At 35.7% G+C, this 15,310-nt stretch overlaps 1 protein-coding gene across 7 annotated transcripts in view; it reads left to right on the top strand.

Annotated features, from left to right (window-relative positions):
• Window positions 1-15,310, top strand: part of LOC145673335 (uncharacterized) — a 154,266-nt gene that overhangs the window by 103,679 nt on the left and 35,277 nt on the right. For all 7 annotated transcript variants that reach the window (XM_081742970.1, XM_081742962.1, XM_081742984.1 and 4 more), the window contains 2 exons: window positions 7,543-7,733; window positions 10,018-13,981. In XM_081742970.1, the coding sequence (XP_081599096.1) occupies window positions 7,543-7,733; window positions 10,018-13,981 (4,155 nt within the window). The remainder of the gene's footprint in view (window positions 1-7,542; window positions 7,734-10,017; window positions 13,982-15,310) is intronic.

Raw genomic sequence — 15,310 nt, 5'->3', positions numbered from 1 at the left:
ACAATTAATACAGTTGATAAGAAACTGTTATGAGCTCCTTCGTGGCTAAGCGGTTAGCGTACGCGCCTTTGGCGTGGGAGACCCGGGTTCGATTCCCGGCGGGAGCCTATGTGGTTCGGATTCCACGTTAATCAGTAGGTCTACGTCTCATATAGCCTCGCTGCTGAACGGGACGTTAAACTCAAAATCAACTCAAGAAACTATTATGTTGTTAATACAATCTTGAAAGGTGCATGGGAGCAACCGATATAAAACCTTAAGTGTCAAAAGTTCAGAAGTAAGTAGGACTAATCTTGGATTGACAACAGATCTTGTGCACATTTATTTGCATCTGTTGTGTACCTTAAGAATGATCGTGGGGTTAATACAAAAGTGGGAACAACAGTGAGCACATCTGAAGAACAGATCACAGTTTTCACCAGTATTGAAATTGAAGCAGTAGTCAACAGGAGTCCGAAATGATTCAGGTGCGTCCTGAAGATATCCAGTTTTGTAAAATGCATATCTTATCATGTCTTGGAACCTTGTTGCTGTGAACTGGAAGTGGGTGAGTGATTGCAGGTTAATAAAGTTGTCTCGTTGCCAGATTTTAAAGTCCGAAGACATGAGAATGGTGTCGGTTATGTATTTTACAAAGTTCTTATACGGACGGAAGAACATATCCAATGGTTGTATAAGTGGCGTATAACTATCAGGAACGAGGAGTCGTGCAAGTTGAACAGATTCTGGTTTCTGCACCAACTCTTCATCTTTATTAGTGCTCCATGAATCAACGAAAAGCAGCAGTTTAGTCTGATCAATAAAAGGCAAAAAAAAAAAAAAAAAAAAAAAAAGTCATAAACTCTTTGATCTTGTTCTTGTTCATGTTTGCAGCATATGAACGAATGTTAAATTGATCGGGAAGTTTGTTAGCTAGAAAGTGTCCACTTGGCTCGGAGCAGAGGAAATACATCGGAAATTCATCAATTTTCCTTCCATGAAAACAACAGGATATATCATGTAGGAATGGGTAGTAGCTGATGCAGATCCAACTTCGGCGTAGGTTCGTTTTTCATCTTGTAACGACAAAGTCCGAGCAGAATGTAGCTCTTCGTTAAAACGGCTTTGATCTGCATTGAAAATTTGTTAGGTGCTCAATTCGAGTTGTTCAATCATTTGCTTCGTTTTAGTGACTAATTCATCTTCCGTTTTCCGTGTCTCTGCGCGTCGTCCTGACGAAACGACGAACCAACTTTGCGATTGACCTAGAGACAATCTTGTTTTTCTTCTCTAACCTGTATAACTACGATGTGGAAGCCTTAAAATTGATGTTCAGTCCGAGTTCTTCCTTGACTTGCAATGGTCACAGTTGGATGGTACGATCGCGTACAATCGCATTTTTCTTTCGCATGGCTACAAATATATCTTTAACCCTTTGATTAATTTACTTAATTGAACTCCCCTTCAACTTTGAATCTTCGTATCGGTCAGTGACCTAAATCGGTTTTGCAGTTTTTTGTATTGAGCTAAAACCGAAGATTGCTTCCGCCGCTTTTCTCCCTTTGCAACGACAACAGGGGGGTCTTTTGACTGATATGTCCAAAAACGATATACTTGTTCGAGATATGCGCCGTCTTCTTTCTCGAACTTCCGATATTTTATCGGTGATGAAGCTAATTGGCTGTTATCATCAGAATCCTGGTGGCTACTTCCCTCTGATTCGACGTCCAGTGTCTCAGTACTCTCTACTTGAGATTCACACTGTTAAAGCTGTCGGCGAATTTGCTCGAACATAAGGTGGTCTTGCAAAGTAGCTTTATCATCTGAAGTCCCAAAATGTTCAAGAAGCAGTTTTACTACTCGTTGTGGTTCCATATGAACTACTGAATGTAGATACTAGGCAGGAACACAAACAGTTAACGTAAGTTTTCATTAAAAAAATAAAACATAGATGCAAGGGTAAAATAAAAAAACGTTCCTATAAGACTATAAAGGTCGTACTCGCACGATTTTCCACAGAAATTGTCACTCAAACATCAAATCAGACTTGACATGAACAAAATTCGCTTCTTTATTATTAGCGTTACCACAAAACTGACGAAATCTACAATTAAGGTGAGTGAGCGCTGAACAGCTTTCTATAATGCGAGCCTCATCGCTGTGTACGTACAAATACATAGAACAGAGTGACCTATCTATTCGCGTCAAGAAAAACTAAATACCTACAGGCCAGCCGTTCCGTGGAGAATTTATTGCAGTGCCGTTAGTTTCTTCAACACATCTCAACCAAGGATGCAGATTTATGAGGTAGTAGGAGAAAACAGGGCAAAACTAATAATAGTAAAGAGTGTAAGAGAGTCAACATTGCCATTTCTAATTATTATAACCGGTGGGTGAAAATAATTAGTCATATGTTACCTGTCATATTTTAACTGGACGGTGGAGGACAAAAATACAGTGAAAATGGTTCTTCTTCTATTACTATACTACTACTACTACTAAAATAATAATAATAATAATAATAATAATAATAATAATAATAATAATAATAATAATAATAATAATAATAATAATAATAATAATAATCTATTATCACCGTGATTTGAGGCTCATTTATTGTTTTCTAATCAAAATTGGAAAGACAGTGCCAACTTCGAACTTATTAAACAAGCCTCGTATAAAAGGAAATTCTAGGAACAGCTTCTCTCACAAGCCTGGTATGTTTGTCTGTGTGTTTGTGCGCTTGGCTTCGCTCGTAGCGCCTTATATGGAGAAAAAGAGAAGGAAATCGCCCACGCACTGCGTTCCTTAGGACTATACTTCCAATTTGGTCCTTCAAGTGTGAACCTTCGGGAAATTTACTTTTCTACCTACTCTTTGTTACATACAGGAGCTGGTTGGAGAGACTATTCATTCGCGCGTCTAGCTGCAAGAGAGCAGGACCCCACTCGTTTTCCTGCTCCCAACCACCCACAAACACCATTTGGGTGTGCTACATTGAACTAATTAGTGTGCTTGTGCTGAAATGCGCTCCCCACCTCTTGCCAAAGTATCAATGGGTTGAGCATTACAACAAGAAAAATTGTTTTGAATTTGTGTGTATTTCAATAATATTTAACGTAAGCGTGCGCTCCGAGTGGAAAACGCATCAGTTCATGTATTAAAAGGGTCTTGGCCTGCAGACTACTGGAAGACTTAAAATCGCTTGGGACTTTTGCTTGAAGAAATGGATTTATGAACTCCACCATCTTCTCCGATCATATTGATGAGAACGACTGCGGTTTCCGTGAGTGACTCAGTAATTAGTTCGAAAAGGATGCGCGATAAGTGTTATATGAGTTTTTAGCCACCTGAAAGATCATTTCACGTGAAATATATCAAAACGTTTAATATACGAATACAGTATCAAACTTATATGGTATGTGATTAGTATTATCGCTGGTCTCTGCATACACGTAAAGTTTGAAAGTTGTAATTTTGGCGTATGTAATATTTAATTGCATGTATTAATCTTCTTGGTTAGTTTATTAAAATTTCAATACGTAATTCGTGTTACTTTTACCAACATTTATTTACACCAATTTACGGCGCTTGCGTCTAAAATCCACCGACCCCAGCTTCGGTAGAGACTAGGCACGAGCGTGACGTGAGCGGGTTGTTGTGAGTAGCTGGGACAGAGAGAGAGAGAGAGAGAAAGAGAAAGAAAGAAAGAGGTGAGGAATACAAGATTAGTCAAAGTGGTTACTATATCGAATTAAAACTAGTTCATTTATGTCAATGAGAATGAGTCATAACCAACCACGAACACGCGATAAGCGGTGTACAAATTACGAACGAGATAAAGGCTAATTCCCCTTCTCAAATATGGATATCCCCTACAATCTTTATATTTCCAAATTACATTTTCTTCTGAATATGCAGTACAGTATGTCTTTCCCCTCTGTGCATTCCCGTTAATTGCAATCCTGCACATGGTTGTAAATGAACACTGTTGCTAAAAATAATATATACCAGAGGTGACCACAATCGTCGGTGTATGCGTAGAGGAGCACTAGCAAGTGGTACATTTTAGCTAGAATGAGTAATAAATACACAAGGACTCTGCATAGGACAGGAGTCGTGTTTTGTAAGGCACTACGCCAACATTTTTCGGTAGAACTACTCAAAATTAGGTTACAGGTTCAAAACGCTATACCCTATTAACACTAAGTACTGTTGGAATTTAAGCATCTGTAGTTTCCACCTCATGAGCAACTTTCTCATGTAGCTGTTTCGAGGATCCTTAAGGTGCTATATTGATAGGATTGTATGCACTTTTCAAGTTTGATTTAACTACATAATACCCACTCATCCACAGCAGTAGCTCTAAAATTGTGCCCACACTCACAGCCGTATTTTGATCAAGTTTCCGGTTCACGTTGAATCGATTAAAATGGCAGAAGACACTACCATTAATTTCGCCTGTTCAAAGTTTTCAGAATCCATAACTACTCAACACATAAGAGTTGGTAAAAACTAACTTCATATTAAATTTCTGGGAACAAGCTACTCTAAATTGATATGCCAGATGATTTCCTTCCCGTTTCTTTACTTTCGATAGCTAGAATATGACGACTTTTAAGATGGCCGACACGATGCGCAATATATCTATTCCGAAGAGCTTCACACTCAATACTCACACCTCAAATTTGATCTCAATTCCTCCACCCGTTTCAAAATTACATGATGTTTATATGTACTTTCTGAGTCCTGTATTCGAACTTTGAACCCCCTTATCTTCGGCTTTGTTTCCGGTCTGCCGCTAAAAACTTGTTTTTCTCGGTTTCTTTGGGTGCTGCATGCGATGATAGCAAGCATTTTCAGAAATCGAATTGTCAAAAAAAAAAAAAAAAAAAAAAAAGCCCTTGTGAGTATGCTCTTATTTCCACTTTGTCATCAAAGTGGTGAAGATATCCGCTTTTAGTCGCTCGAAGAGTTGGTCGTGTTGAAGTTCCCATTTGAATGTAGATTATTTTTGTTCTTCAGTAGCTTCCGGCGTAAGTTGTCCAATCGCTCGTAATTTTCTTTAAAAAATAGGCGCCAATCGGCTCATTGTTTCCTTGTTGAATTTGGAGTAATTCAAGTTTGGCCTTATATGCTGGAAGGTTTGGCCTACTTAGTAAAACTGATTTTTGCTTAAGCTGTTCGCATGTTAAGTTGTTCCATTGGTTTTGTTTTTTTAATTGGAATACTTAATACCAATCCTGGAGATACATAGGTAATATCTCCTCCTTTTTTCGGTGGCCCATGATTGTAACGTAGCCAGGTAGTCAAAGAGCATGAAAAAACGGTCGAGATCCTCAGTTATGCGGCCAGAATATCTTGTTAAGCTGCAGCAAATTAAAGAAAATCTTGGATCCTCTGCCAAGTATTCTTTCCCGTACGAGTAATAGGCATAAAAATTTGGCTGAGTTAATGAATAACTTTACTGGCTTAAAAAAAAAATGAAATTCCTGTTTTTAGTTATTAAAAGCAGCGTCTCGTATGAAGATCACTGGCAAACGCGATCACCATGCAATATTCGGTATAACAACGGTACACGGATTTCTCCCTCACCTTTTTTATTGTAAAAAATGTTTATACAGTTTGTACACAAGATTGCAAATAAATAAGTCTCTAAAGTTCTTTTCATAATTAGACCTCGCCCGTTGTAGCTCAAAGCTTTGAGGTTTGCTAGTTAAGAATGACCCTACCCATTGGAGCTGGGTAAAGGGACCTGTTGCTCGTTGCAGCTCAGAGGCACGGTAGGTATCCCCTGGTGATAAATGGAACTCATTGGTTTTGACCAAATTTGGCACGGAGGTATGCCGTTATCAGCTTAGTTCGCATATGAAATATTATGGTGTGCAGATCTTTGGTTTTCGGGATTAGTTGCCAACGAACTTGAGGTTTGAACTGATTGGAGTCCAAACCTCAAGGTTGATAGCCAATAATCAAGAATGAAAGGCCTACATACCACAATATTTCACACGCATGTTTTGTTACGCTTCTTGTTAAGGCCTACCAACATTTCGAATTCTGTCATGTAGAAACCTGTGGTTCCCGAGTTATTGACCACCAAAGTTCGGGATTCAACTTCACAAACCTAATAAGGAAAGTAAGTATAATTTGTATTTATTATCAAGTTTTGGTTAAAATCAATGAAAAATGATTTTTTCCCACAATATGGAAATTCATTAGTTGTATAGTATGTATGAGCAAGTAGTGGTTGACTAGATGGAACATCTTAAATGAACAAAAAAAATCCTATTAGTGTATACATTTTACGTGTTTTTATAAACGTGAGAAGAGAGAAGCTTTTGACATTTTCGCTGAGGACCTATACATTCTTAGTTACGCTATTGGTCAGCACAGTTGTCGTTAAGCGTTCTGTCCGTTATGGGCGATGTTTATGAAGTGCTTAAGGCAGGCAGTATCAGCAGGCTAGTCAGTCCGTGTGGAAGATGCCGTTATTTCCATCAGCCATAGCAAACAATGCTTAAGGAGTGATGAAACGTTAAGCAGTCTTTAAGCAGTCTACCAATCTGTATGAGCCGAGATTAAAAGGGCATAATCGCGGGACGTTAAAATGAAAGAAATATTTCATCCTTCTCTTCCTTCGAAAGCAAATACATTTTTACTTGAGTAATAATACTCACTAGGTTTCTCGGAGACCTAAACTGATCTGTGTAATCGGAAGATCATACATTTGGTCCCAGATTATATGACCTACTGATGGATATCAAGTTACTTTGGGTTCTCTGTTTTCTCCCACTTCCTCATTTCACCAACTATTTCATTACCATTTAGTTGTAATTATTCTTTTCAGGGCATAATCATGGGGCGTAAATTAAATATTTAATTTCCATGGTATTATCTTCTGAATTACTCAGGCTCATTCTAGTTTTTTCTTATTTTTGCTTTGATCTTCTGATTATTTATATATTTTATTTTTGTTCTGAAGATGAATCAAAAAATAATTCTAAGATAAAACTATAGTTTACAGAAATATACTAATTCAAGTAAGTCGTAAAATATATGAAAGAAATGAGAGTTTTTTCTACCTACATTTTACCAAATGTAAGTATACATTTAAAAAAAATCAAGACATAGGTAAAAAAAATAATAAAAAATCATATTGAAACAATTTCTTTCAGAAGCTGTGTGTGTGTCTTAGCAAAGAAGCTTCCGTCCTATTATATTGTAAGGGAGTTATATGCAATGTGTGTTGAATACATCGCAAAATGCGTTATACAATCGAAAGGTTTTGTTCTTTTTTCTTTATTAATTTACATAAATGTAATAAATGTGCGCGAAGGAGTAGTTCATTTTCTGCTATTACTATTTTTGTTTTTCAGTGGTGAGTTTGTCTTCAATCGAGTCTCGATTCTTCGGATCGAGAATCTTGATTATAGTGCTAAATAAGGCTAATTTAAAAAGATAAAATGCACAGCAAATGTACAACACGAATTTTGTGTTGATATACTATAAATCATAATGGAGTATTAGAATTTAATCTCATAAATTTTATTCTTTACCATTTAGCCAGCGTCGTAGAAGATCCCATAAGGACAAGTGCCTCTACGATAACAACTAATGTTGGGGAAAAGGAAGCTAATCTCAGTACAGTAATCTCAAATCTTTCTGTACGTGAAAAAAGTGAAGCAGTCGACTGCAAGAACACTACTGCGAATCTGAGCAGAAGGCCTGTTTCTGAAACTTCTACTACATCAGAGGTAACGGTGATCATAATTACCTTCAAGTATATTTACGTGATATAAAATCTACTTGGTAATTCAGTTTTATGATTTTTACGATAAAATGAATAAATAATTCATAAATTGTTTGTGATACTTCTTGATTGGATTTTGCATTAGCAGGAAGGTTTTGGCTTTTCTCTAATAAATATGAAGAAAGAAATAGTCTCGAGTGCCATATTTCGTTGTTTTCTAATAGAAAATAACTGTTAGTAGTAAATGCAATTGCAATATCATTGCTTATTTTTAAAAACATTTTTGTCGTACACAGTGGTAGAAAATTAAAAACACGGAGAAGGAAGCGACGTAGAAACATCATGTTTGCATGGTTTACTCGTGGACGGCTGTATATGAAATGTTCGACAGTGCCCGCCCTGTGGACGCAGTAGCCAGCGCGTACTGACCGTGAGTTTGTAAAAGCAGTTAGTGACATGGCAAAGTACTGACAGAGTGTTTTCCGTAACCTAAATGGTTAATCAACGTCAGATGAACACCAAAAAGGTGTAGACAAGCTCAGCTTGTGAACTTAATTGAGTTTGAGCGAGGGTGTCATGAGTCAGTGGGAGACCGGGTGGTCATTCCACAGAAACACACAAACTTGCATTGGAAGTGTCCCTGTGCATCGATGTGGACACTGCTGGTGCACATGTACGTCAGCTTTATTCTGGATGGCTGCGTCATACGAATCCAAGCCTGAATATTCACATCAGGTCAGCTGCTATTGTGAATCGCAAAGCGACCGTATCATAGATTAGGACCACTGTTGCACCCAAAGTGACAGTTATAACCATCTTCCCTTTTAGGCCTCGCCACCGTGCAGTCCATTATAAGAATAAGAAAGAATAACGCAAAAAACTGTATGTCGATTGGAATAGACATGGAGACTAAAAGGGTTAGATTGCCATCCGCATACTCGACACAAAATCAATTGTACATGTGGCCTTCAATAAACATCTCCCATGTTTTTACTGAACGGCTATTATATCAGCCATTATGTCATCACGTAAGTGATGTCTTGGTACTTTCGTGCCACCTTTTACATTTCCAAGTTGCAAATTATACAATATGGATGAACTGCAATATTCCTCTGAGCGAACTTCTATGAAGTTGATTTATATTACAATAATTATTAAACCATGTTATTTATTTCTAAGTTTACTATTTTTCATTGTTACTTGAAATCACGATATTGTACTGCACCCTCTCCCAAAAAACCAAAACCGTGGAATTTCAAGAAAAAAAATATTCTATCGCTATCTGTGGAGAATATGGTATAAAAAAGCACCAGTTAATTTCTCTCTTTCTCAACACACAAATCAAATTCTTATTTCATTGAGCTTACTAATGGGTTAAAGTGTATGTATTACCATTTATGTAAAGCATATCATTACATATGTGAAAGAACTAAGTTAGATATAGATGTTATTTTGCAGTAAACAATTGTATGTACATTTTGCGTGCTAAATGTTTCCAAAACACATTTACTCTAGTGAAGTACGAGCTTGTAATAATATTTACACATACAGTACATTTCTGAATATGCTTATAAGTGATAAACTCAAAAAGTACTAATTTTGCTGTTCTTCACTGTATTACAGACTTAAGAAGCAATAGTCAAATTTTTGCTTTCTTGAATGTCAGGATTGCCAAAGTATGGTAAAAAATAAATTAATAAAGTAGGGTTAGTTGGGATACTTGATTAATAATAATAATAATGCATCAGTTTCCAAAACTTCTAAAACATACAGAACACAGCATTGAGAAAATACAAGCTACCGAAAAGTTTTCATTGTCCATAGACAGATAACCATATAAAGGCTTTCTCATTCAAACGAAGGAATCAAAATTAAATCCCAACATGAATACTTTGGACAGAAATTGTAATAACATCACCGGCACCTTTACCATCAATAACAACCACAAAAGATTAAAAATGGCTTAACATATTTCAGTATGAGAAATCCTTCAATGAAAGCATCAAGATCCTTTTCTTTAAGTTGTAATATGTTAATGTACATACTTGTTACCTGTGTAATTAATGTCCACTCATTCTTCCCAAGACACTTTTTTTACTTACTTATATTTCAACAATGCTGCCGCAGTAGAAAAAAAAAAAAAAAAAAAAACAAGATGAGAGTACTGGCTTTTCAAGTAGTTTAAATTTACAGTGATTAAACGTGCATAAACCAATATCTTGTGTCATGTTTTAAATATCATTTATCTACACACAAATTTATAAATTTTATTTTTCATTATTTCTTAGATGTTGAAGAAGAAACAACAACAACATTCTGAAACTAAATACAATAAATCTCGAATGCGAAGTTCTCAAATACCTTGTCTTGCACCAGTTACAGAAGAAGAGGGAGATATTCATGATAATACGGTGATTGTAAAGAAACTACCTGAACCCATGCATAGTGAAACGAGTATTCCGAATGAAAATGTAGATAGATGTGATGCTACTTTAGTGTGTAGACTTGAGAACGAATTACAGAACGGAACAGTGTTAGGAAATATGCAAGATGGTGCTTCTGCTCAACAGCTAAAGAAGAGTAATGAACAGAATAATGAATTACGTGTAAACCTGGAAGCATTGTCTCGTAAGAAAACTGTTGAGGAAAACTACACTGATGGAATATGTGATGTTGCTCCAGCTACAAGTGGTGATAATATACCTAAAAGCGATGAAGTGTCGAATGAAAAAAGAGAGGACATACAAATAAATAAAATGCCAGACAGGAACGTTGTAGAGAACAAAGTACAGCGATCAACTTCATCAAAAGATCTAATGCAAGAATGGGCTTCAGATGCAGGTGAAAATGATAGTAATGACATTATAGAAAGTTCTGTAAATTACAACGATAAATCAAGCATCGGGCTTAATAATCATAGTGTAAACTTCGATTTCACAAAGAAATTTTTTAGGCACAAAGATGACAAGCTGAATAAAATGAAAGAGATCCAAGGCAATCAATCCGAGAATCTTTCAACATTACAAAAGAATACGACTCCTACTCCTAGAAAACGGAAGTTATTTTCAGTAAGTAAAAACGACGATATAATAGAGGCGGAGAGTATTCCTGATGATAAAGAAAGTGACTCTTCGTATTTAGGGAAATCTACTCATACAAGGAAGAAAAGAGCAGCAGCAAATAATTCTGCAAAATCTCGTAATGCAAAGAAGGAACAGCTAAATAATAGTTCTGTTGTACAAACCAAACAGGAGAAAGACTACTTGTCGTTCGAATTCCCTCAACTTAGTGAATCTGAATTAAACAAGATTACAACTAGAAATGTGCAATTACCCCGTAATAAAAATAACAAGAAAGAAGAGGATAAACCGTTGTCCCGTAAGGAAATTGCAAAAAAATCCGAAAGTAGTAAAGAAAAGAGTAACTTTATTAACGAAAGAGATACAGCACCGGCCGTTACTGCAACTGTTTATTCAGAAATAGAGTCTGATTCGTCTAGTGATATAAGCTGGTTAAATTCAAGACAGAAAAGAATACCTGGGCCTAAGAAAACATACAGTGGTTTTAAAACAAATACCTCAAGTAAGAGACGAAATAAAACAAAGACATCACGTTCTCACAGAAATAATGCAGCTAGTAAAATTCAAGCGTTATATGATAGCGAAGAAAGTAGTGAGCCTGATGCAATGTTTGGGTCAATTAAACCACGAAGAGAGAATAGTACTAGATTTAACAGAAAATGTAATCTCGATCGAAGCACGAAATTTACTGCAAATGGTGCCACAAAAAATAGTTATGACTCATATGTAAATAGAATTAAGAAGAAGCATTTTGAGGTTCCGAAAGGACAGAAATATTCCGACAAAGATGATTCATCTCATGAAAGCTATTTAGGTTCACCAAAGTCCTCTACAAAGTGTGAAGAACAGAACCATAAAATTCGGTCTGTAACCACCAGAAAAAATAAAATATCTGCTGCTAGACGTAGGTCACCATTAAAGCAAGACGAGATTTTATTGGATAGTGATTTACCCGCTCTTATTATTGAAAAGAAAAAGAACGTTGCGTTTCCTAGATCCAATGAGCCAAAATCTCATGCTTCGTCTGTCAATGAAAGATTAAAAGAAAACCATGAAGTAAATGCAAATTCAGTGCAAGGCGTCGACTTATCCAATAAGCGTCAAGAAGAAACATCACCTATTGAACCAATTCAAGTACCTGAAGCAGAACGTTTTGACAGTAACTCAAAAATTAGTAAACCTGATAAGTTAAAACGTAAAAATAATAATTTGAATGACCAAGAAGAAACATGCTCTGGTGGTCTGCAAGTACAAGAAATTGAAGAAGATAAAAGCGTAAGCAAATCTGTGAATATCACACATTCTTTGAAGAGATCAGGACATAAAAATAATTCAAAAGACAACTACAATCAGTTTGATAGTAATAGTACAAAAACTGAAGCTTCCGAGAAGCAAACGATAGGATTAACAAAGAAGACATCGCATGATAGTGACAATAATCAAAATCAGAAACGGTCTAACAAAGAAATAGAAAAAGACATGAAGCAGTTGAAAAAGAAGAAAGTGACAACTGACAGTTCCTCAAATGATGATGAAAGCGATAGAAAGGCCACAGTTGCAACAGCCGTAAAGCAAAGAAAGCAGTCGCCAAAGAGCATATTACTAAATAAGGAAACTTCTGATGATAATAGACAAGATAAACGTAATTGCAGCGATACAAAAATCGATAGGAAGATAGCTAAAAAGCAAAGAAAGACACAGAAGGAAAAGAAATTGCCAGATGATGTGTATATTATTGATAGTGATAAATCCGACCGTAGCGATGAAGAGATTGACAAAACATCTGCAGATCAAACGGTGTTACTGCAAAGCAAAAATATGCCTCTTGATGATGGTTTTATATGCAATAATATCGAATCCGTAACTGAAAGAAAACCATCTCCAAAACACAGTAAGACAGTTACGTCAATTGATGAAAGTGATGTCCATGATGGTAAGGAGTCTGAAACAACAGTATTAACACAAAATAAGAAATTAAGAAAGCAGAAATTACGAACTGCAAATTTACCTACTATAGATGATGATGAATTTCCATGTACTTTTGAAGAATTGGGCGAGGGCCTCTTAGAGAATGAGCATGCATTAGATGTAGAAAATGATTTTGGATTGCAACTGAGTAACAGCAATGCTGAAAACAATTCAAAACATACGAAATCGTTCACAAAGAAAAAATTAACAGAAAATGCATCAGCCTGTGACGTTAATGAATTAAATAATTGTGTAGGAAATCTACACACACAGACAGGTAGGCGATCAAGAAATACAAAAAATAAAATGCAAAAAATGAAAGATGAAGTTTCATGTGATTATATTATCAATGAAGATAAAAGTATTAAGAAAAATGATGTGCAACGAACAGCACAGCCAAGCAGTCAAGTGTCGTCAGAAAATAATGATGTGTGTTTTGAAAATACATCAAAGGAACGGAGAGAATCGTTGGAAATAGCCATATTATCAGATGTGGAGCATTTCTTCAGTGATGATCATGATGGTGATGATGATAATGAATTACCTCAATTGCGTGCATGTGTTATTGAAACAGATCCGTCGTTAAATGGAGAATTAGATATTGCTTGTAAATGGGGAAATATAGGTGAAACTCAAGCAAGTGGAGATGCTAAACATAAAAATAGAAAAGACACTCAGTTAATTTCTCACGATGTACTTGAAAATGATGACATATTATTCAGTATATCACCTATAAGTATTACACCGCATTTATCTAACAAGTCTACGTGTTTTAATACCCGTAAGGACGACAAAGATATATGTATGTCACCCATTTCATTCAAGGCAGTAAGTTCACCGTCAAAGTCGATCAATACTCTCTCTGAAATTGAATCTCAAACTTTTACAGATGAAAATGCTGACAATATCTTCGGCGACCATCAAATAGTAGTCGACAAAGGTGCAAGCTCAAAAAGTAGCCAAGATACTATTACTATAGGTCTTGTTACCGAAAATAGTAGCGCATTAAGAACGGAGAAATCGAGAAGAGATTTTACTGGGTCAGAATATGAGGAAGAAACTCAGCATTGTAGCTATCAACAGATAAAGAAATCTGAGAGAGATATGGTATATATTCAAAATGAAATGCAGAAGTCCACGAAATCTAGGGGAGGAAAAACTAAAAATAGTTCAATTGCGACAGCCTTTCAAACAGAGAAAAGAGGTAAGATTTTACAAATAACGTTGTTCTTTGTCCTAGGGTAATTTATTTATTTTGAAACGGAGTAAATATCGATTGTTATACTCACAATTGATGCATGTGTTCTTAATTCTGTTCTCAGTATAGACACAATTACTTCAGCATAATGAAAGAATTGTTTAGTTCTAATTTTAATTACTTTTCTAACGTCAACTTAGACAAATTAGCTGACGTGAACTAGGTTTCGAAATTCCGAGAACCTTTGCTTTTTTTTTTTTTTTTTTTTAAATTCAGTAATCCAATACAATTTTACATTTCCTAATTTAGTCATTTATTCTCACTATCTTCCTTTTTCTATGACTTGAAGACATCGAAAACTTTAGTTTCTCATTTTATAAGCATCGTAGCATGGATAGAATTCAGATGAAATATTTGCTTTCTAGCGAATCACTACGCGATGGAAAACTCTGAAATAAATAAATAAATAAAACAATATTTTATGCTCAGTGAATATATACTGTATATGTATATATATAGTGTGATATTTGCCATAGACAATTGGTGAAAAATATTATTTTCTGTATATTTTGTTGTCTGATATCACCCTGCAAGTTAGATTGAATTCGGACACCTGTATGTTCGTATTTTTGGAGGGTTTTGTCAACTTCTTCGGGCATTTTTTTTTTAGAAAAAGCAAAACAGATATTAAAACTAAGTCGCATTTATATAATCATAATTGTAAAGGTGCAACCAAATGAACATACAATGTTTATTGCAATTATGTCCATGTAACTACAATGAAAATGTGGAACCAAATGCAGTGCAGATATAATGAAAAGTTAGTGGGGAGACCACTTACTTTTTTGAGACGGGATTCTGGCTCAAAAGACGTCATTGGGACAGGCGAAAAAAAAAAAAAAAAAAACAAGTTATTTTCAAATGATTGTAGATCAAGCGCTGATAAGCGTAAACAAAAAAACTTGGAATATTTTACGCAGAATAAATAGAAGTGTTATAAGAAACAAGACTTAGTTACATCCAATTTGTTGGAGTGTGCAAGAGGAGAGGGGACCTCATGAAACTTGACGATCCATACGAAATGTACATTAAGTTTTCTTTGGAATATTCACAAGAAGATATAATACTAGTGTGATCGTAGAATGCACAGCGTGATTACGATGCCCTCCACAAAAAATGCTTACCCTTCACAAAAAATGCTTATACGCCACTAGGTAGGGCGAGAAATTCAAATGAAAAAGTTATTTTCGTTTGTAGATCAGGCTCTGATAGTTATAGACTCACGGAACTTGAAACATTTTACGTAGAAGAAATAAGTTTCGTAAGTATGGATTT

This window comes from Thermobia domestica, chromosome 2 (assembly GCF_964235325.1).
Source record: "Thermobia domestica chromosome 2, izTheDome1.hap1.1, whole genome shotgun sequence".
NCBI classification, from domain to species: Eukaryota; Metazoa; Arthropoda; class Insecta; order Zygentoma; family Lepismatidae; genus Thermobia; species Thermobia domestica.
This window is presented reverse-complemented; position numbering and strand designations above follow the sequence as displayed.